At 47.0% G+C, this 23,676-nt stretch overlaps 1 protein-coding gene across 3 annotated transcripts; it reads left to right on the top strand.

The window, feature by feature from the left end:
- The first annotated feature begins 1,756 nt into the window (after positions 1-1,756).
- On the top strand, positions 1,757-17,836 carry LOC133347205 (NLR family CARD domain-containing protein 3-like). 3 transcript variants are annotated; one of them, XM_061559308.1, is made up of 9 exons: positions 1,757-2,086; positions 4,699-6,142; positions 8,835-10,778; positions 11,594-11,790; positions 13,543-13,629; positions 13,932-14,015; positions 14,532-14,615; positions 15,052-15,135; positions 16,138-17,836. In XM_061559308.1, exons 3-9 carry the CDS (start codon positions 8,877-8,879, stop codon positions 16,232-16,234), a joined length of 2,535 nt encoding a protein of 844 aa, XP_061415292.1. In that variant the 5' UTR covers positions 1,757-2,086; positions 4,699-6,142; positions 8,835-8,876; the 3' UTR covers positions 16,235-17,836. The 3 variants fall into 3 exon arrangements, with proteins under 3 accessions (XP_061415292.1, XP_061415273.1, XP_061415282.1); XM_061559289.1 differs by lacking the exon at positions 4,699-6,142; XM_061559298.1 differs by lacking the exons at positions 1,757-2,086; positions 4,699-6,142 and adding an exon at positions 6,460-8,359.
- Positions 17,837-23,676: the final 5,840 nt, after the last annotated feature.

The following is a 23,676-nucleotide window of genomic DNA, read 5'->3' as shown; positions in this document are numbered from 1 at the left end:
GAGGGTCAGACTCGTGGCAGGGGAGAGGGTCACGTGGCAGGAGAGAGTCACGGCCTGACGTGATGGCGATCGTCCTGGTCGCCCTCACGAATGAGGCATCCTGGAATCTGAATTTCCGGCCGGGGTCAAATGAGATCAACTCGAATTGATGCGAAGTGAGAGGCGCGCCGTGCTGCGTTGGCTTCTGGTTGCTGTGCTTCCCCGCACCACCGATTAGCACGGTTGGCCTGGTCACAAAAGCAAAGTTTGTGGGGAATAATATCAATTTTCTATACTTTTTAGGCATAAGAAATTAAAAAATAACACTTAATACCCAGGAACAAAAATTGTGTTGCATAGTGTAATCAGTGGAGAGCTCATTGAATTAAAAGTATATTGTTGAAAAGAGACCTTGGCCAAAAAAAATGAAAATAATCCAAAATGTAAAATGACAAAAAATAATCGGCCCCATTGTGGATAAAATAACATAAACCAGGTAAGCATGTATCGTGCCACATCTCCATGTATCTGTTCTTCCGCACAAAAAAAAACAACTAAAGTATGACACAACCCATCCGATAGATGGCCTTTCTGTGAGTGTATGTCGAGCAAACTCTGGACCAGTTTCAATCCCCAGTGTCTCACCAGCAGAGCCAGACCTGCTTGAATCGATGCTGGCGGTCTGCCAGATGCCACAGGGAAGAACCGCCAAGTTGGACGCAAGGCCGTATTGTTCGTGACACAGAATAATGAGTGTCGTGAAGAATGCAAATAACATGATACACGTTTCTCCATCTCTTACGCAATTCGCCGTCTGGGAGTCCACAACCCCAGCAATGTTGACAGAGTTGGTACAGTTTGGCCAACGTATAACAATATATATATAAATATTGATCGTACTGTATTTCATCATACAACTAACTCAGCCAGAAAAGCGTGAGGAATGTCCATGCTCTGTGTGTGGAGGATTCATGCTATCGAAGACATTGAGCCCATTCCAGAGTTAAAACATTGTCAGGGGGCTCGTGGGAGAGGAGCGACCTCGATCCGCCACGGGGGTTTCTAGGTCTCTGCAAAGCGCACGAGCAACTCGAGTGTGCTCAGAAGGGGGGCACTTGAGCCGATAAGGGGCCGTCCTTAATTAAATAGACTTTTTAGTAAATGTTTTTTTCCTACAACATCAGATTGCAGCGCCACATTAAATACGCACTACAATGACAATAGTTTAAAGCGATTTGAAGCATGTCATATTTTTGGGGGGGAAGGGGGACAGAGCTTTGTGACGTCATATTTGAGGGGGGGGGGGGGAGTAAAAACTCGTCCAAAATCGCGTGACGTTATTTATGGACGGCCCTAAGATATCGTCAGTGTGATGACCGACACGCCATTTGAAACCATCGTGGGCTTTGACAGCAGCACCATAACGACGATGGTGATGATGGTGGTAGTGATGATGACGATGGTGATGATGGTGGTAGTGATGACGACGATGATGGTGATGATGATGGTGGTGATGGTGATGATGATGGGGGGTGTTTCACTATTGTGTCTTGACGGGAGCCGCACTAAAGGCCACCGCGGGACTTTCCCCGGGCCAAGAGAAGCCCCCAAGTGAATCCCGCCCTGCCAGGGCACGTGGCATCAGCCGGCCACGCCACTCGGGCAGCCCACTGAGTCACCCACCACCCATCACCACCGGCTCGCGTGCCTCTGGCCAAGTCTCAGACGTTCACGCCCTCCTCCTCCTCCGCATTGTTGGGGAGGGGTGGCTGTTGGATTTAGCCAATTAACGAAAACTTTACTGGCGGCGTAAGAGGCGGCGAGTGTGGGTGTTGTGAAAGCAAACAAAGGGAATTGTGGACATCTCGAGAGAGCGAGAGAGAGAGCGAGTGTGCCCGCCCACGTGTTCCGCTTGCACTCACAGCGCCAGCCCGCCCGGGTGTATTTGCCTACTGTGGCTGTGAAGAAAGATGTCGCTGCGTCGTCGTGTGTTCATGTTGGACCACGGCCCAGGAAGAGAAGCGAGTGAATGATGGGGGGTCACGCACAACGCGCTGAAGGATGTAGCGTGAGTGGAGCTACCGGCATCACCGACAACGCCGAGCTGGTGAGCGCTGATTACACCACCCAGACCGCTACGTTGCATTTGTAAGTGGGCAGTTGAAGTCGACGTTTCGGGCAATGACCCTTCGCAGCACGTTTCGCGCAGTGGCCTTCTTGCGCCGTGCAGAGAAGGCCCCTTGCCCGAAACGTCTCCTTGTTTTCATTTTGAATCCGCTGTTGCTGTTGGCTGTGTTGAGTTGTCTCGTTGTCAATTGTGCCTGGTGCACCACTGCCAACATAATTTGTTACCAGTTAAAGCGATCGTCATTGTGCTTTATTAGGGATACGTCTAACAATAATGATGTATCTGTACGAGTGCTCGTCGCTTAGACGAATACAAGTGCCGTAAACTCCGGATTGTAAAACGCAACACCCCCTCGTATTTTCAAGCAAGAGTTTTGTTTGCGTCTTATAATCCGGACAATATGATAATCTAATGGTCGTTAAAACGTGCTGCGTTTCATTCAGCTGAGTGGCCATCATGGGCCAAATTGATACCGATTGTATCGACCACGGAGAAGATGATGGGCCGAGTCGAACCCCGACGGGGATTTGAGCTTGTAGCCCACAGAAGGAATATCGAGTAGCCTCAGCGGTTCAATGCAAGCGCTTGTAAGTAAAGCACCGTACAGTACAAGTACTGAAAACTTTCGTGACCGCAGGAATTCATCTTCTTGGTTATTTCGGTAAAGTCTCAGAGATAGAAAATTAAAATATAAATACTTTCTCTCCGCATGATGAAGACCGCTTGTGTTGCAATCGAAACGTCGTGGGCTTTTTGCTTTTATTTTAATTTATTTTTAATTTTATTTTCTATCTACGTGACTTTACCGAAAGAACCAAGAATATTTAAAAAATACTGTGACTTTTTAAATTTAATAATTAAATATAATTATCTTGATTATTAAACCGCTGAGTCCGTGGCGATGCCACGAGAGGGAGCCGCACGGAGCCCCTGGCAGCCTCGTCTCTGCACTCCCCACAGACGCGAGGCACACCCAGTGCGCACACACACGTAAGGGGAATACCAGGGACACGTGGTCTATTAAAGCCTTGTCCTCTTAGAGGTGCAGTCCTGTAATGTTCTAGCAATACAGTACAGTGACACGCACAAGAGCAATACTACTGCAACGTGTTGTTTTCAGTCTCTCCTTGCAGCGATCCAGTAGTGGAGAGCTCGTGGCTGGTGAGATGATAACATGTTTGTCGCAAATAGTTGTACGAATACAGGTTTGGGCATTCAGAAGCCCCTCGGGGTGGCGTTTGGGTGTGGATCATTCTACTGTTTCACTGTCGGCAGACCAACCTTTGTGGGACATTTAGAAAATCATGTTTCTGTGTAATACTGAAATTCAATCCATGAGTCAAGGTACAGCTGTGGCTCTGATGGTGCTTGCTCTCGACATCGCTGCCAGTGGGACCTCCACAGGAGAGGGAGAGATGGCTCTTAGAGAACCCATACTCTTTGGTTTTTTCGGTAAAGATTTGTCCATGAAGCCATCCAGATATACAAACATAGACACAACTTCAACCGAGAGGATGGTTTGTAAATTAAGCAATCATTGGAAAGATGTCATCAACCAAGTCAAACTTTAGCTGCCTTATAATTGTACAGCCATATCCATGTCTTCCAGTGTTTTACTCCCAGCCTGATACACCACCATCACTCGTCGCGCAGATACTGCACCCGTGCACAAACTCCCCTCGACCTGACATCACAAAAGAATACAGATGGTTATCTAGATGGTTATCGATCGGCTTAACTCGTGCTAATCCCGTGCCCGACCGTGCACACTGTCTGCCACATGCCCCCCCCCACCCCTTGACTCCCCCCCCCCCTAACACCCTATATAAACACGTTGTCTCTGAATAACCCTCTTCATATGCCTCAGTAATTTTGCTGGAGCAGTCAACACCTGATGACGGTTGCTTGTGTTGCTTCCTAAACGTCGTGATTAAATTTATTTTATTTAATATTTCTCACCTACGTGACTTTACCCAAAAAACCAAAGTGTATGGATCCTTGCAGTCACGAAAACTTCAAATCTTAGAGAACCCCTCTAATTGGCCTACTCTTCCACGGTATTATAATTACAGCCCGGTATATCTTGTATTTATTATGCATCATGTAGAGGTTTTACCTGTATTTGAAATAGGTCAGCGGTGTTGATTTGTTTTACCATTTAATGGTGAGTGATCCAGCTGATTGTCATGTGAGTTCAGTCCATTAAATTATCTTCATATTATTAGGGTGATGCGTTCATTGATACTCTGCTGAAATTTTAATGACCCTGTTCTCAAGATGCGATTGAATGCAGTGCAGTACTCTTACCGAAAGAACCAAGAATAAGTGCAGTACTCTATTGTAAAGACTGCCCCAGTAATAAATACCATTTGCCAATGTGTTCGTCCATATGTTGTGATCACGTGAATGCACACAAAGTGGTATGTTATTGTACAGTATTGTGTGAAATGGTGAGACACGTGGAGTGGCAATGAATGTAAGTTTACATCATCGCCATTGTGATGATGATGGACGGGTCACATCAGTGTGTACATTAGTAACATTTAAATGCCAGTACAGTGCAATGTGTTTTTCTTGCATGTGTCATTTAGTGTGGGCGTATGGACAATGAGTAGGCAGCTAGTTCATAGCTGCTGCTGATTGAAAGGACGTTGACAACCCAGCCAGCCACCTGGAGGAAACGTCGCTCCAACGTGATAAGAGGAAGTGCATTTTACACACTTGAGTTTCATTGGGCTCTTTTCAAACACAGACGATTACGGTACACGTCTTTAAACGCAAAAGGTAGCTGTCGTTTCTTTAAGGTTCACCTTCTGGTGGAACGGACCTTTTTTTTGTCCCACTGAACTCTGTATAATATAAACAAGGCTGGATTGTGCAACCGCTAACCAGTAAAAGGCTGCCCTGTAACACATTCAATTTGGTATTTGTGATTGAGTGGTCTTGATTACGTTGCTTTCTTGTTGTGCTAAAGTCTCTGTTCCTCTTTGGCAGTGTTTTACTCGAGCATTTGTTCTAAGTACTGTATCCTTCGCATATAATTAAATATTAACAACACATTGTTAGCCAAAACTAAATCTCTGGTGCAGGGATATGCCTGGAAAGGACAACACATTATTTACGCGCGCTGTACGTGGCAACGTCTAAGGTAGATAATAACCACAATTTCTCGTGCAACAAATTAAAACAGAATTTAACATCATTACGGAACGCACCGTAGCATGAAATGGTTCTATACTGCTACAAATACGTGTCCAGAATGAAACCTCACCATCAATTAATATACAAAAATCAGGTTCTTATGTGTATGAAAATGCTTCTATTGCAGTCGCGGTAATCACTTCCTTACGCTCAGTGCAGTACCATTTGTTATTGACACTTCAAGCTAAATGTAATATTGCTGGGGCTCTTAACTGGGGCTCTAATTACAGTAACTAAATTACTGTTGAACTTGTCTTCAGTGACGAAATAAAGTGAAAAGCGGCACAACATTGCGGAATGCAAAATCTCAACTCTTACATTATATTTTGATTTAAAGCTTTCGTGACTGCAGGGATATAGTTCCGTTTGCTGCAGTATGACTTTGCTGTAAAGTACACGCATTTCCCAATCTCATTGGGCTTTTTCTCTGCCAGCCAATGTATTTTTAAATTGTTGCACAAAAGCGTGTGCCATATCGGGAAATGCACGTTTAAATCATAAACCTCACCACAATATCCGGCATTTGCTCATGTTACGGGAAAGGGTTTTCAACGTTTTCACTTAGTTCTACCTTTTTAGTGAAAGCAGTCTTTTTATTTGTAGCAGAGAAAGTTTCACATTATTAAAAATTAGTTTATTTTGGGTTAGATCGTGTAGGGCGCCACGGTGGTGAGATGTTAACTACCTCGCCTGGTATCCAGGAGGTCGTGGGTTCGTTCCCGACCCTGATGCCTGTATATTTGCAAGTCTGCCTGTTCTCCCCATGGTTGCGTGCATTTTTTCTCTAGGTTCTCTGCTGTTTCCCTCCACATTTAGAATCAACGTGCGTTTAAGGTATTGGCTGCTGCTATAAATGTCCACATGATAAGCCACTTCGTTGAGCTGTCATTTGTAGCCAGGTCGCTTCTGAAAAGGAGCTGTTTATCTCCGTGGGCCTTACATGGTAAAATAATAGAACAGAAATTACTTGTTTACCTATAGGCCTGCTACACAACCTGACAGCCAATCAGATAACCTTGTCACGTGGACAGATGTGCCAATTGATTCGGACGCTACCATTTTGTACAAGGTGAGGTCCTAAAAAGTTGTCAAATGTTGTTAGCTTTTCAACATTCCCGAATCAGTTGGCATATTTCCCAATGTCACAACTTCATACGATTGGCTCTTGGGTGGTTGAGAGTTAGAGTTAAAAAAAAACTATATTTATACGATCTAATCCAAAATTAACTAATTATGAATCATGTCAGTCATGAAATCCTACGTATAAAATCATCTTTCACATCTTAATTATAACGTGCAGCCCCTTTGTCAATCCACTGATGAATGGAGGCCTCCTCCCCACGCCGTGTCTGTCGGCCTTGGTGGTCGTTGAGCCTCGCGTCACGCTGGTCAGTGCAGGTTTGGCAAGGGAGGAGGGCTGCCACAACTACGGTAGTTCCGCTCGCCACTGCTGTGTTAGCCTTTGCGGAAATCGAGCTCCCGGTACCGCTGTGCCACTTGCACCCGTTTTATGCCCATCTTAAAGCCAACTATAAATAAGTGCTGTTTTGCACGTGTTCACTTGTGCGGAGGCCTTTTTGTTCTGTTTAACGCCACGTAGGCTTTCGCGACCAGTGTTATTCATTGTTCTGTAATGGGACGTAATGACATTTTGAAGACTATAATGAAACTAAAGGTTATTTGTTGTGTAAGGTCACGGTGACACTGACCCGCGGCTGGAGTCCAATACCGTATCCAGCATATTGGAAGGTACCAGAAAGGCCATGTCATCTGAATTCAAGGCGATATTTTCAGTGGATGGGCAGAACTTGACTTGTTTGTTTTCCACTGCACGAATTCTGATGTTTGTGGAAGTTCTTTTCAAGCCTGGCAGAGCTTATGGGAAGTAAAAAAACGGTTAGAATTCTCCACACGTACAATTGCCTCTGCCAGCATGGAATTCACTTCCCACCCCGCCATCATTGGAAAATAATCTTGAGAGGCAACATCTGGTTTAATTGCTGCCACTGTTCAAGGTCGATAAAAAGAGGAAGGCCTTGAACTTCCCCCGAGCCTTCCTCGTTTCCTCTACCAATGACTGTTTCGCTGTGTAAAATAAGATAAATAAGACTCCCTTTCCCCTGCTAGTCCAAGTTGCGACGTTTTTCTTCTACAGAGTATTGGGGTCCATTTGCACTTACTACACTATACTGTGTTAATCCGAATTGCAATTGTGACATTTAATGGGAAAATACACCGCTTTATGTGAGCCGCTACACATGTCTGCGTGTCTAATCGGACACAAGCATGTTGAGTATATAATGTACAATATCAATTTGGTTTTATTAAATTATATTTTTTAATCAAGCAAATTTACACGTACCTGTTTTGTAACTTACATATCTATAAATGAAAACTACTTAAAACAACCGATGCCATCGGTGAATGGGGAATAATAATAATATTAATAAAGAATCAGAACCGGTTGGTTGAGTTGGGCTGCTGCCTCAATAAGAGGCATTGCGACGTTGCCTGGTGCTTTGTGTTTTTTATGCCATCTCATGCAGTCGGACTTCTCGGTTTGGTCGGTTGTTACTGTCTGCATACATTCTGGGTGTCTGCCACATTGTTACGTGGTAAATGAATAGGACAAGACAATCTTGTGGTTTGTTCCACAAAGAACAGGGGGCCTATGGGCAATAAGGGGTCAAGGGAACTCCGGCCGCGGTCAGACTCATCGTGGATTAAGTAAGTTGCCTATTTCTTAACTAAACACTAATCAAATACAGTACATTATACAATAACATAATCAAACATAAACATTAAGTGAACTTTACATTTTTATATTGAGGGCAGAAGTCCATGATTATGATGATGACAATGAGACAATGGGGGGGTGGGGCGTGGGGAGGAATGGCTCAGCCCCACCCTCTTCCTCCGGGCCATTAATGACATGTGAGTGGGCAGGTGAGGAAGCAGGCACAGTGGTGATGTTGGCTGGATCGGTGGTGCTGTTTCGGTTCATTAAAAAAAAGTTAGGCTGGATGGATGCTGCATTATTTTGTCTTGTGTGTAAGTCCCGGTACACGTCGCTGCGTGATTGCGGTGCGACACGGTCAACAAGACAGACGGACAGCTCACAAGCTGCGTAGCGTCACGGTGGCGCGGACGAGAACCGCGCGGCCCCGAAAACGTTGCGAATGCTTTTTTGGGGACCCGTGCTTAGCCGTGGACACTCAAAATGTCTCGGCCGCCTTTGGTAAAATTGGTATACAACTAATAAAGCGTGTGTACATGAATGCCGTGGTTGGCAAGTCCGTGTTTGGCGAGGGATTATTACTGTCTATAGAATAGTGTGAAAGAGTAGGCCAAAAAATAGAGGGGTTCTCCAGAGCTCTCTCTAGTGCTGACCCCTCTTCCAGTCGTGGCAAGAGCAAAACATTTCAGGGCTGCACCTTTACCTTGTTACCCCTATACCTTTTATAATGCGTCTGAGGTGACCCATGATCTTGTATTTAACCTGTTCGTTTTTTTATTTCTGTTACAGAACTGCATCTGGAGCAGCTTCAGCGCGTGAAAACCCCAGTAAATGGCAAATGTCAACCGGTTGCGGGAGAATCTTCCTGGCTTCGTGGAGGCCCTGAGGACGTGCGTCGAGCCTGTCCTCGATGTCCTGCTGGCGAGGGGAGCGCTCGTGGAGGATGACGTCCACCGCGTGCGCGCCGGGAGGGTTCCCGACGACAAGGCGCGAGAGCTCCTGGCGAGGCTACGTGGCAGGGGCGAGGAGAGCTGCGAAATATTCCTCCGAGTCATGGACGGTCAGGAGTACGCTTCGCAGACCGCGCGGAGCCCCCAACGGCAGAGGCATCGGGAGTGCCTGAAGAAAAGGCACAAGGTTGTGCATGAATACGGGGTGTCCGGGCAAAGCGGCAAGATGGTCTGCTCTCATTACGTGCCGACGACCATCGTCGCCAGCAGAAAAGTGACGGACAGGCCCAGCAACGAGGTGCTGGACAACATCGAGAGGTACCAGTCGCTCTCCAACGAGGACGGTTCCTTCACGCGCGTGCTGGAGAACGAGCGGATATTCCTGGACGTGGCGGGTCAGGCGCCCCGGCTTGTGCTCGTGCTGGGCATCGCCGGGGTGGGGAAGTCCACGTTTCTCCAGAAGATCATATGCGACTGGGCAGACGAGGTGGCCTTCCTGCAGTTTCACACCATCTTGCATTTCACCTTCAAGCTGCTGAATCAGGAGGAGCTGGAACGAGAGATGAGCTTGCACGACCTGGTCGTCAAACACTACAGCCACCTGAAGGATGAGTTGGAGAAGATGCTTAAGGACGAGCAGGAAGGTCTGCTCGTCATCTTCGATGGTCTGGACGAAAGCAAGCTCGACCTGAATTTTGAGACGACTCCGATATGCACCGATGTGCGTCGCCCCCAGAGTCTGCCCCACATGCTCGTGAATATCCTTCGGGGAAGCCTGCTCGAAAATGCGACGGTTATGGTGACCTCCAGGCCAGCTGCTTGTGGGACAATACCTGAAGACAAGGTGCAGCTTTTTGTTGAAATTTTGGGGTTTTCAAACGAGCAGAGGAAAGAGTACTTTTTAAAACACTGCGGAGAAGAGGAAAAAGCTAAGAATGTCCAACGATATATCAACATGAATAAACCCCTTTTATTGATGTGTCACATTCCAGCATTTTGCTGGATAGTCACTCACTCTTTGAAGGATATGCTGCCACAGGGACAAAGCGATCCAAGCAATGGCCCGCAGACCATGACCGAAATATATTCCACCTTCCTAAAACTCATCATCTCCTATCACGGCACAGAGGACACACGGAGCGTTCGCGTCCTGTGCAGGGACCTGACGAAGTACCGTGAGTGGATTCTCAATTTGGGGAAGGTCAGCTTTCTTGGCATGCTCTCTCAAAGCTACGAGTTTACCGACGAGTTCCTGCGAGCCAACGGCGTGGTGCTGTCCAACGTCCCCAGCATGTTCCTGCGTGAATTCCTGAAGCAGGAGAACATGTCGTGCAGGCAGGTGTTCCACTTCACTCACCTCACGCTGCAGGAGTATTTGGCCGCGCTCTACTTCGTCGTCGCGGTACTCCCGTCCTGCCGGCTATATTTCGGCGCGGAGTACGGCCCGGCGGCTAGGATGGCAGCTCGGGGCAGGGCGTGGGTCAGCAGGCTCTTCAACCGGCAGAGGCACCTCCGGAGGCAGTTCTTGTGCGCCGTCAGGGCGTCGCAAGAACGCTCGGGCAAAGGCCGCCTCGACATGTTCTGCCGCTTCGCAGCGGGACTCCTGTCGGAGCGAACGCAGCAGCTGCTGCCGGGCCTGTTGGGCGAGCGGAGCAGCCCCGATGCAGCTGCTGTGGCGGCCAAACTGGAAGTGATGGTGACCCACGGCGAGCTCCCGCCGGAGCAGTCGATCAACGTCCTGTACTGCCTGCAGGAACTGCGCATCACCAGCATTGTGGAGCCGGTGAGCATTTAACGCGGCCCAGACATAGGCGCAAAAACTTCACGACTGCACGTGATAATTGTTATAGGTAGTTTGGTTATTTGCCCTGTTCGCTTTGCAGAACGATGTTATAAAGCATTTTCCAAGATATCTGTTCAGGCGTGGAAGAGTAGGCCCAATACCTTTTGTCAGGAGCTTTCCAGCGCTCCCTCTGTTTTATTCGGCATGCTGTGGTGATTCCTGCCGTGTATTTCCTTCTGCCAGCAGTGGCTTGAGCAAGAAATTGCGTTTTATGATGCAAGAAAATATTTGTTTAAGCAAGCGGCTCTCTGAACCCAGAAGGTCGAAACCAGCATATTGATACAGAAAATATGCTGCAGAGGCACTTTGCAGTGATACTTTCATCATGTTTTTTCTGCCGCATCTTAAAAAAGTGTTTTCTCACATGCATACCTGCCAACCCCTTATCAGTGCCTACATTATTACAGACCAATTCAGACCTTATTGGTCACCCCGTGCCCCTATAACTCTCAGCGGTCATCCTACAAAGTCCCATCACAAGGAAGAAACACAAACAAATAGAACAAAACAAAATTGCCCATATTGAAACGGCTGTACGCCGTATGGACCTGAACTCAATTTCCCTGTACAAGAATACGGGTAAACCGTATGCGTTGACAGGTATGCATATGTAGAGAATCGAACATGGCGACAACTATCGTGCCGCAGACTATGCATTCTTGTTACCAATCGCAGGACGCAAACCGCTGCGCCACCACTCCACCGCCGGCGGTGGAATGCGTTTGTGAATGTTCCCGTGGCTTTGCGCGCTGTAGGTGAAGTTGCTGCTGCACGGAAGGGGGAAGGTCGAAACGTTGCGCCCGTGTGACTACACGGCACTAGCCTTTCTGCTGCAGCTGGAGCTGACGACGTCCTCCCGGCAAGAACTGCCACTCTGGCTCGAGGGTTGCGACCTGAACCACGAAGGCCTCCGACGCCTCCTCCCCATCCTTCCGCTCTACTCCAAGATGTGGTACGAGTGCACGTGTAGCGCGAGTTATTACTTCAAATTTGTACCGAATTGTTAATTGTTGGCGATTGATCTCCAACACACAGAGTGTGCTGAAGCGGTGATAAATTGGCATGGTTGTTTCAAGTGTCAACTTTGGTACAGCACGGTCAAATAATCCTCGCGACTCGCACACCATGGAGTTTCCCTCGTCCAGCAGTAGGTCGGTAAAAGGGCTCTACGTATGCAAGTAAAGTCACATTTCGATTTAAAGCTTTCGTGACTGCAGGGATTCATCATCTTGGTTCTTTCGGTAAAGTCACGTAGAATGGAAATAACAAAAAATAAAACATAATAAAATAATTCTCACGACGTTTCGGCCACAACGCAAGCAGCCGTCCTCAGGTGGAGAGCAGATCTGTCGACCTGCTCACAGACCTGCTCTCCACCTGAGGATGGCTGGTTGCGTTGTGGCCGAAACATCGGAGAATTATTTTATTATGTTTCATTATTTTATTATTTCCATTCTACGTGACTTTACCGAAAGAACCAAGAAGATAAAGTCACATTGTGTACTTTGTGGCTCGTGCTGCTGAGCTGCGTGTCCGTGCCCTTATCGCTTCTTGACTTGGCCACCGTGACTCCCTCCTCTACGCCCTCCCTGATGTCCACCTTTACAAACTCCGGATGGCTCAAAATGGTGCTGCCCCGCATTCCCACCCGATCGCGTGAACACCACCCTTCACCCGTTTTTTTTTCCCCCTTTCGCTGGCTCCCTCATCCGTTGCCACATTTCCCATGACCTCGGGCTCAAAAATCCTCTGCAGCTTTGTCCCCCCCTATCTCTATCCTCCCTCATCTCTCCCTCTCTTCCACCTCTCAAAATATCTGGTCTTTTTACATATCCCTACTCTCCAAATCGAAATTCAATCTGAAATCCTTTTGGGTGGGCACTCCGATTCCCATTTTACCACCTCGATGTGGCACTCCCTCTTGGTATATTTCGGATTGACGCCCTCCCACAATTAATATCTCGTCATACTCTCTTTTTACTGGGGGTTGAAGGTCGTGGCACGGAGCGATCTGCACTCCTGACCCCCAGAAACTTACTACTCCCTACCCCCCCCCACCCCAAATGTCTCCAACTTCCCTGCCTTTTCTCTGGAATCTACTTGCCCCTTGTCATAAGGGCACCACGGTGGCGAAATATTAACTACCTCGCCTGGTATACAGGAGGTCGTGGGTTCGATTCCGACCCTGACACCTGCTGTATATTTCTCCCCGTGGTCACGTGGATTTTTCCCACACTTAGAAACAACGTGCGTTTAGAGTATTTGGCTGCTATACCCCCGCTTCCTTGTCTCTCTACCTCCCTCCAAGCTCCCTCTCCCTTTCTCCTCTTTCCGCTGCTGTTAATCTTTTTCTCCACGTTCCTTTTAAGTTATTTTAACCCTTTTTTTAAATACAATTTTATCGAGGGTTATCCAAGTTAAGGAAGTAGACACCAGGGATGTAGAGTTTATTGAAGCACATGGCATAGGCAGGTTCGAAATATAACACGTTGGTAATAATCATTGTACTCCGCGTTTTGCCTATGCTATTGTCAATTCCCATACAATGCCATCTGTGTGTACCTCCATCGTTTGTTCAATAAAATACTTTTGGAAGAAAAATTTTCAGTGTTTATTAATTATTTATCACGTGGTTAAGCACTGAGACACTGTGGTTTGAAGGGCGCACTATTAAAAAAAAAATTATTCTTGTATCCTGTGACAGCTTCAGCAACAACAAACTGGGGGAGAAGGGAGCAGAGGTGATTGCTGAAGCCCTGCGCAGCGAGGATTGTCGGATAAAGGCTCTCTAGTAAGTACTGAATCGCCCCAAAACACACCGTTATTATTACAGTAGAACCTGTCGGGAAACTGGCAGTATAAGCATGTTACAAATTAGTAACCCATACAAACAAAGTCTGTCAGATTCCTTTTATTTTACGTCGGGTTGTTCAATTATTTTAACAAACGTTATGCTTTGGTTACATTTAACATTTCCGCCTTAAAAGCTTTCTGCCGCTGTTCATAGGTTCACATTAGTGTGCGTGTGTACTTGTGTGTCGTACGTATGAATACGTCGTCTGAAAATATGTTTCGCTGCACATTCGCTTGCAGCATTACTCACAACAATGTCGGTGCCGAGGGAGCCAGACATGTGGCAGAGGCCCTGATGGTGAACACGAGCTTGGATGACCTCAGGTGAGGGTTTGCCACCTTGAAGTACTCGCGTTGCCACCTGTGCTAGCTTTTCCCCCGGATCTTCCTCTTTAACCCTTCCCCGTTCCGAGACGTTGCAGAGCTACCTCGGAGATCACTTCCAGTGGCACGCAGTAGGAGGCAGCACTTATACTCTTTCCTACAGCTCGTCACGTGACACTTCAACCACGCTATATTTTTATTTATTCACAACCGCAAGAGAAATTATACGTGGTGATTTTGTTGAGGAGTTAATTTTGACCTGGTTGAGACCATTAACTAACCACACTTGACCACCCAGTTTAATCGCAGGTGTCTGAAACCCAAATTCAAACCCAGGATCACAGCGGTGCCTGTTCAGTTCACTGGCCACGAGACCATTCCCGGGACGCTCGCTCCCAGGTTGTGTGTTGTCTCATCATGGACGGTTTAGTCACATAATTAGGAATCGTTTCTTTCGGGCGAAATGCGTCGCATCGGATTGCCTGACCCCCCCCCCCCAACCCTTTGACGCCGTAGGTTCGCCTGCAACAAAATCGGTGCGGAGGGAGCGCGCTACATCGGAGAGATGCTGAAGGTCAACACAACTTTAACCAACTTGAGGTTAGTATTTACGCGTATAAAATTATAAAGCGGTATTACCATTTTAGACATGTCCTTACAGATAAGTTGCCCAATTAATAAAAGGGTTGCCCAAGAGTTGGCACTAAAAGCCAGTGCCAAGTTGATAAGCTTCTTCAGGTCAAGGCAATGACATCACACTCCACGTGCACGCACCTCGCTTCCTCGTGATGCCATTACGTGTGACGTCGACTCGCAACATCACGCGTTTACATCATAGCATCGTTTGTTGTCCTTCCCCCGCACCTCCGATTAACACGGTTGGCCACATACGGTGAGCAAAAGAATTTCAACATACATATATTACGACTAATTAAATATTTCTGAGGACAAAAGTATAATGGAAAGTGTTATAGAATACGTACGTACGTACGATTTTTCTTCCTCGGTGTATAAGAAAATGTTTCTTATGTTGTAGGTTGAGAGACAATCATATGTGCGACGAGGGAGGAAGATATATCGTCGAAGGTCTTCGGCTCAACAGAGGAATGAAGGAGATCTGGTGCGTGGCATTCATATGGCACTCACAAGGCAAAAGCAGACTGCATTACAGAAACGTGAAATGCGAATTCGGTCGTTACAATTGCGGTGGCGTAGAAGAGTGAAGGTAGCATCCCTACATTGAAAGCACAGCCCTGTAGTTTAATTAGATTTTCGAATATATGCTGCGAAGGATAACCATTCCCTAAAATTATAATAGTTATTTTAACCAGGAATACTTCTTCTGAGTTGCAAGAAATGTTTTTTATTCCCCGGGCGTCTTTCTTTAAATGTTTGACCGATTAATTTTTCTTGTAAAAAAAAAAGAAGCTCTCCCTTCTCTGTCAGTGTTGGTGAAGGTTGTGCGTTGGGTTTCGTTCCATTTTAAGCTTTTGTTTTGCATGACAGGAATCTGTGGAGCCCAGTGGAAAGCCGTACACACAGAAATGCATTCGCTTAAACATCCACACGGGCAGGCCAACAACCTTGTTGCTGTAGCAACCTTGTTGCTGTAGCAACCTTGTTGGTGTGCTGCCTCGCAGGCCATGACGCGGTCTGCAGGACGTTTCCCACGCGTGACGGCGTGTGTGCGACCCTCCAACCCAGACCACGCAATCACAAAGCGTATCCAGAAGATAACATGGTGTCAACGTCGCCTATTATATATTTTTTCCACAAATTGTTAAACTATTATTTATGGTTTCATTTCAGGCCAGTGTTATTGACGAATATGCTTTTGATTGCAGGTGTGCGCATCTACGCTCGGTATTAAATACTCATGTTGTGTTTTTCAGACTATTTACGATGATGGTAAACCTGGATTCAGGAACATCCGCGTGCTTTCGGTGTTTGACGATTGTGTTTTATTGTCTATTCATATGTAAAACTATATATTTTTGTAATACAAACACAGAAGCAGTTTTAAATCACAGAATTGGCACGTGTTGTCAAGAGGCAATGTCTTCATTGATTTGTCCAACACCTGTTTAAAGTTTAACCTTTGTGGTTGTATTGTTTCTTCCAGGCTGTATGATAACAACTTCACTAAAACAACCAAAGATATGCTGAAAGTCTTGAAGGAGGAGAAGGCCGACCTAGAGATCTACTTCGAAGGATCTTGAAAATGAGCGTTTTATCATCATCATCATCGGCCATTTCCACTCCGTTGCTGCATAAAGAGAGGTGTGCAGTTCAGTTAACGTCGACAGAGGCGATTGATTTTATGAAGCTCAACATTGATCGTACCTTCACAGATACGTCGGTGAGCAGCTTTGCGATGAGTGATTACACTGAAGACTCGAGAAGAGTACGTGTAGAATTAGTTGCACCCTCTGGGGTTTCTTCAATATGACTCTTGATCTACACCAGATGGTGCAGTGGCTGGAACGATGTGACCCACAACTCAAAGAATACTGGGTTTCAATCCAAGCCAAGGTGGTCGCTTATTTCCTCAGGTAATGCGTAAAGCACTGTATCCTTTTGGAATGGTCATGGTCAGCAGTACATCACTAAATGCTGGAAGATATTTGTCAAGGCATATCTACACCAGGTGGCATGCCTCGTGAAGTCTCTTCATCCAGTACTGCCGTTGTCCACCCAAAATGTAAAAGTATACACCGCAGTATATTGTCGACCACTCGTCGTGGTGGAGTACTGTGGGTACCTGACGTTTTAATACCTGTTTGGCCGGTATTCAAATGATAAAAAGTGGAATTTGGAGGCCATCCATCTGTTTAGGCACTTTTCAAGTGTCAAAGTTAATTTCGTTTAGCCAGATGAGAACTCATTTGCAAGAGTGTTACAGTCGCCAAAATGACAAGCAAAACAAGAAATCCAAACCGAAAACAACCATCACATGAGAAATCAAACATATTGCACGAACATGACTCACTGTTAAATCAAAGTTACATATAAAATTCCCTTTAGTGCAAATCGGCTCGGGCAAATCATTTTAGACTGATAGTAGAAACACAAAATGAAGTTACAGGTGACTGTGGCACTAATATGTGAATAGACAAGGATATGAAATGCCATTCCGAGTGAAGTTATCAACATGTGTGGCATTGTGAGCGGGGCAGACCTTTTACAGAACAATGGGGTCAAGAGGTCACCACAGGCGTTGAAGCCATCACCCCTCACCATTGCTGCCTTGTGCTAGATCGCACGACCGTTGCCTCGTGTGAAGCACTCCAGTGCCTTTTTGCTATGATAGAAATCTCGTCTTAACGGCCATGGCTTTCTGTTACTACTGCGGGGTGACCCCAAGTGAATTGCGGTTTGACCTTTTTCAAGTCGGTGTTTAGTTTTCTTTCGTCTCACGCAATAATTCCAAGTTCAGCATTGTAATTTGAATGTCATATCTGTACTATATATTTGGTGTGTACAGGGTAGACTTAAAAACAAATTATGGAAACAAAAAAATCTGTACAAATATAATCGCAGCTCCTCCTCGTGGGCAACTGGCATGGCAAGTTGCAATCGGATCAGATGCAGAGATCACGTGACGAGTCGATGTCTCGCCCTCTTTAAAAAAGATGTGGTGGCTTTTAAGTCTAGATGCGAGGCAATAGTTTGGCTTGTTAATATTTTTTTACGTGTGCGACGGTATGGAGATGGTGGTGTGGTGACGTGGAGTTATGGTGTGGTGAGTTGGTCTGATGGGCCATGATGGGCCGCTTGAGTCATGTGAACTGCAGATGATCTCACTCTATAGACCAGTCATTGTTAAGCAAACACCACCAAGTTGCCATAGCTCATGGTTAATGCCGGAACACGATTGCCCTAAAATTGCACGAGTGGATCATGGCATTAAGCCACGAGCATGTGATGAATAAGAATACGGCCTATAACAATTCGCTCAATGAAACGAAGACATTAACTTCATCCAGTTTATTTAAGACCTGTGGGTCGGTGCACGTTGCCTCGCTAACACCACGCACCATGCTTAGAGGAGATTTACAACTCTATGTAAATCCCAAATGTTCCCCCAACGAAGCGGTTTGTTTCTAAGGGATCCTCGGAGTAACGGGAGAAACATGCCACGCCGTCGCCAGCGGCTTCCCGTCTGACATACAAGGCCCATTTTAATCGTGTATCTACTTATATTTATTTCAGATACATCAAAAGAATGTATCTGTTTTACTTGAAGAGCAATGAGCAATATATATCCTTCAATGTTTTATTTTCTGAATAGATCTCGGTGGATAAGCAAGTTGCCTTGCCAGCAGGAAGTGTGGATTCAGTTCCTGTTTACTTGAACGCGTGTCAGAGGTGGCGCCACAACCTCAGTGCTGAACGCGGAAATATTTGTCTTGTGGTGATACTATCTTATTTACTCATTGGTCTGTGCACAATCTTTGTTTTAAAGCAGTATTAATGCATTCAGCTATTTGTATATTATTTCTTTGCACTATAATGTTCAGATTGTTGGGTTATTTTTGCAATTATCTGTGGTTTTTATGACTGAATCTTAGAGCATTTGAGCCATCGTATTTGTTATATATCGTCGTCATCCTGTTAATTACATTATTTCTTAGTACTATAATTGTTCAGTTGTCTTGTTTTTAGGAAACACTTATTGGTTATACTACTGAATGTGGAGGAATTACAGCCATCTTATCACCGTTTGCTATATATTGTCAGCAAGACAGGTGGAAGTTAAACTGGCAATCTTAATTGTAAAACATTAAATAAAGTTCTTGGATTGGTGAAATAACTCTTGATGTCATGAAAGAAGTAGGACCAGCTTTTGGATCAAAAGTGGAAACCTGCTTATACATGTTTACACAGAAACAAAGTGGCTTGGTGCTTGCAGAATCAGAATCTTTATTTATTCTGGAGAAATCTGATGACCTATGAAGCTCTTTTTCAGAGACGTCCAGTGGGAGGGGATCAGAAAGCTCCAACAACAAACAATACAACAAACGGAGTGCAAGGTAGAGGGAAGGTAGACAAATCCCTAAAATAAATTGGTAAACAATATTAAGTCTATAAGTACCAATTGCAAAAGTATATACATTTCCTTGCATTAGAAACAGTGCAATACAACTCCAAAGACATCCTTCATAATTGAACCTTATGGCGGGACCCCGGGGTCCCGAACAAACAAAAGTAAAAATCGTAATTCATCTATTTATTGTTGGCGACTCCGTCCCACCGCGCACACAAACGCCACGACCCACATGGCGCGGATCATTCTGTTGTCATCTAAGCGCAACAAGGACGAATGCGCAGAAGAAACAAAACTTTGAAACGTTTATTAGCGCATTGTGTAGAGCTCGTCGAGAGGAATTGATTGCCGTGTCGTTCGCCTTCAACAGACAATGACGTCGCAACGCAGTTTATGTGAGAATCTCGGGGGCTTATGGGACCCCGGGGGTCCCGCCATGACCTTCAATTGGCGAATCCAAAAAGTGCTCCCCATGGGTCGCGGAAACGAATATTCCGTGGGGCGAGACCCCCAAAATCCATGAGGTTTAGCAAATTTAATTTTTGTAGAGTGGTTAGACAGGTGCCTCGCAACTCTAATAATGTTTTTGTGTGAGTCACGCGGCTAAACACTCCAAAAAAATGCGATTTGATTTCATGTTAAATATTTGAGTATCGCAGTGAGATAAAATTAGAGGGCGTGTGTGATACACTTCTCCCATAGTAGCGTGGAATTTTGGAGTTCAACTATAATATGATGATGGTTTTACAATTTAGCGTTTGTCCATCGATGGATAAGTATCTTAAGCGAACCATCGCACTCAACCATTCACTCCATTGAGCGTTTTTCCGTCTCCAAGCACCTGCGATGAGCACGGTTGACTATTTACGGTGCAAAAGAAGTTCATTCATACAAGTAAGGTCACACAATCTCAGAAAAACTATTTAGTTTAGAAAGGGGATTCGTGTTTTTATATTGGTGAACGGCTTGTCCTTGTGAAATGACACCGACTGTGTACGCAGAGCCTCTTAATTTAACCACAACACTATGCCCGGGCTTCGCTCTTGATGCTCGCCACTTTCCGCGAACGCCCCCCCCTCTCCTCGTGCTCTCCCTTTTACCTTTCTCGAGCCCCCCCCCTTTCTCGAGCTCCCCTTTCTCGAGCCCCCCTTTCTCGAGACCCCCCCTTTCTCGAGCCCCCCCTTTCTCGAGCCCCCCCTTTCTCGAGCCCCCCACTTTCTCGAGCCCCCCCCCCTTTCTCGAGCCCCCCCCCCTTTCTCGAGCCCCCCCCTTTCTCGAGCCCCCCCCTTTCTCGAGCCCCCCCCCCTTTCTCGAGCCCCCCCCTTTCTCGAGCCCCCCCCTTTCTCGAGCCCCCCCCTTTCTCGAGCCCCCCCCCTTTCTCGAGCCCCCCCCCCCTTTCTCGAGCCCCCCCCCCTTTCTCGAGCCCCCCCCCCCCTTTCTCGAGCCCCCCCCCTTTCTCGAGCCCCCCCCCTTTCTCGAGCCCCCCCCCTTTCTCGAGCCCCCCCCCCTTTCTCGAGCCCCCCCCCCTTTCTCGAGCCCCCCCCCCTTTCTCGAGCCCCCCCCCCCCTTTCTCGAGCCCCCCCCCCCTTTCTCGAGCCCCCCCCCCCCTTTCTCGAGCCCCCCCCCCCCTTTCTCGAGCCCCCCCCCCCCTTTCTCGAGCCCCCCCCCCCCTTTCTCGAGCCCCCCCCCCCTTTCTCGAGCCCCCCCCCTTTCTCGAGCCCCCCCTCGCTGTTCCCCCCCCCCCCCCGCAGCCAATCCCTATACTTCAACGGTTCCCAACCGTCGCCTCTGGGCCCCGCTCCGTTTCCCGCTTAAACCTCTCCACCAATCCCTGCACGCCCTGCCTCCCGACCAATCATCGTGGAGGCCTCCTTCCGCCAATAGGAGGCCTTGGCCTACTTTTTGCATTACAGTTTGGCTGCACGTTGGCTTGGGGCGAGCGCCTCTTCATTTCGGTCATTACACTTGTACAGATGTTGGTTTCCGTGTTGTAAATGGAATGGCAGGCGTATTTATTGTTATACAATACACGTGCAGGGGACTTGGGAGAAAGTGTTTAATGATCACGTTGAGATTAAGAACAGGTGGGCGTAAGGCGCTGTATAGGTAATTAATTAAATAACACGTTGAGATAATTGACGACACGTGCCGTAAGTGGGGACGAGGGCACTGTCCGATCAGGGCGTGGCCTGGCGGGTACATAATAAGGGGCGTGGCCTAGCGGGTACATAAGTGGCGTGGCCTGGCGGGTACATAATAAGGGGCGTGGCCTGGCGGGTACATAATAAGGGGCGTGGCCTGGCGGGTATATAATAAGGGGCGTGGCCTGGTGGGTACATAATAAGGGGCGTGGCCTGGCGGGTACATAATAAGGGGCGTGGCCTAGCGGGTATATAATAAGGGGCGTGGCCTGGCGGGTACATAATAAGGGGCGTGGCCTGGCGGGTACATAATAAGGGGCGTGGCCTGGCGGGTACATAATAAGGGGCGTGGCCTGGCGGGTACATAATAAGGGGCGTGGCCTGGCGGGTACATAATAAGGGGCGTGGCCTGGCGGGTACATAATAAGGGGCGTGGCCTGGCGGGTACATAATAAGGGGCGTGGCCTGGCGGGTATATAATAAGGGGCGTGGCCTGGCGGGTATATAATAAGGGGCGTGGCCTGGCGGGTACATAAGGGGCGTGGCCTGGCGGGTACATAAGGGGCGTGGCCTGGTACATAATAAGGGGCGTGGCCTGGTACATAATAAGGGGCGTGGCCTGGTAGGTACATAAGGGGCGTGGCCTGGCGGGTATATAAGGGGCGTGGCCTAGCGGGTACATAATAAGGGGCGTGGCCTAGCGGTTACATAATAAGGGGCGTGGCCGACTGATCGCGGAGTTCTAAATACGCTATTAGCTGTAAATAAACACTTCACCTTTTTAAAGAGTGGACGTCTCCCTGTAGCTTCTTTACAAATGCACAGAAGTGTGCTCCTGTTATTAACAGTTCTCCATGAAAAGTATTTACTTTAACGTCATAGGTCGTGCCCTTGTGGTAAAAGCTCTGGGAAGGATTTTTACCGCCTTGCATTGTGTATTGTTTCATCTTGTAACTTGCTAACCCGCCCCTAGTGGACATCTGTGAAAAAATTGCTTCATAGCTCATCGGCTTCCTCCAGGATAAATACCGATTCTGAATCTGTATCGTGTAGTCGACTAAACTGCATCGTCACGCATTTCATTCTTGAGGGCTTCACTTATCGGAATGCCTCTGTGGCTGCGATCTCTCCATGTCCATTCGACGGTGCACAGATGGAAGGCGCTGAAAACGAGCAAAAAGACACGGACCACGTAACAAATGAGACTCGGTGATGTTTTTAAAGCAACTTTAATTCGTATAGCTGAAAGGAGGTTAATATAAGTAAATGAATACAACATGCTGTAATACAAATATACTCAAGAGATTACAAAACAGAAACATACATACAATCAATGGATGAGTAGATTGCCAATGTATCGCCCATGGTTTTATATTTGTGGACGTGAAACTTAAAATGTAAAAAATTGCTGAAAAATGTTGTACAGTATTTCTATGCTGTACATGGACACTCGTTTGTCCATCCACTACTTGGCAAGTGCCCCCCACGTGGGTTGCAGGCGTTGTCTGACGTCCCCCCGTGCTGGGGTCAAGGGTGGCACAGTCGGGTTTTTACCATCGGGTTTAATTGTCTTTTTATATTAAACCCCATCATCTGAGATTGGGAGAAATCCGGTTTAATTGGTTCTAATTGCAGAAGCGCACTTCTCAACGATGGGCTTCATCCATTCCAAGCTCAGGAACTCACTGGCGCCCACGATTGTGGAGGAGAAGCTCCTCGTGTTCATCAAGACCAACCTGCCCGCCGCATTCTACAACTACCCCGTGCCCGATGGCCCCGAGTACGATGATAGCACCGACGAGGAAGCAGCCAAAGCCTATTAGAGCTTCGTATTCATTAAACCAGGTTTTAATTCCCCGAAATCGGGTTTAATTGTATTAAAGAAAAAACCCGGTGCCTGCCGCTGGAAAAATCGGGGTTTTTCCACCCATGGCTCGTCAGTACACGTGGAGGCAGGAAGCACAAACACGTGAACATCGAAGAAGCACACAGTTCTACACAGGTTGTACTGCACTGCCGTGCAGTGACAATTAATGGCACCGGGTTCCAGAGTTAACAAAGTCTGATTCAGGTTTCCAGTGCGATGTGATAACTTGTGTAAGTAGACTCGTTTATAATTTGAACACGAAGGCAATCTTCTTGGTTCTTTCGGTAAAGTCACGTAGAAGGGAAATAATAAATAAATAATAAAACATAAAATAAAATACAATTCTTAGACGTTTCGGCCATAATGCAAGCAGCCGTCCTCTGGTGAAGAACAGGGCTGTCGGAAAGACAGCAATGTATGATCACAATGCGACCGTGCTGAGCTCCCACCAGACCAGTTCACCGAGGAAAGTGCTTGGGCTGCATGCGCCCGTGTGGTGGAGGAGGCGCCGTTCATTAAGGATTTGTCGGTGCATTAAATTTTTTAAATCCTTTATATTAAGTTCGCTTGCTTGCGCGCTTACGACCGTGCAAATCTTTCGGTCGT

This window comes from Lethenteron reissneri, chromosome 3 (assembly GCF_015708825.2).
Source record: "Lethenteron reissneri isolate LAM-NWPU_2019-01 chromosome 3, ASM1570882v1, whole genome shotgun sequence".
Taxonomy (NCBI): Eukaryota; Metazoa; Chordata; class Hyperoartia; order Petromyzontiformes; family Petromyzontidae; genus Lethenteron; species Lethenteron reissneri.
This window is presented reverse-complemented; position numbering and strand designations above follow the sequence as displayed.

What these genes read in the sequence shown, in the direction of transcription:
- LOC133347205 (XM_061559289.1), top strand. Translation starts at nt 8,877, where the DNA reads ATGGCAAATGTCAACCGGTTGCGGGAGAATCTTCCTGGCTTCGTGGAG. An exon ending in TCACCAGCATTGTGGAGCCG is followed by an intron (nt 10,779 to 11,593) that starts GTGAGCATTTAA and finishes TGCGCGCTGTAG; the next exon opens with GTGAAGTTGCTGCTGCACGG. An exon ending in CCGCTCTACTCCAAGATGTG is followed by an intron (nt 11,791 to 13,542) that starts GTACGAGTGCAC and finishes ATCCTGTGACAG; the next exon opens with CTTCAGCAACAACAAACTGG.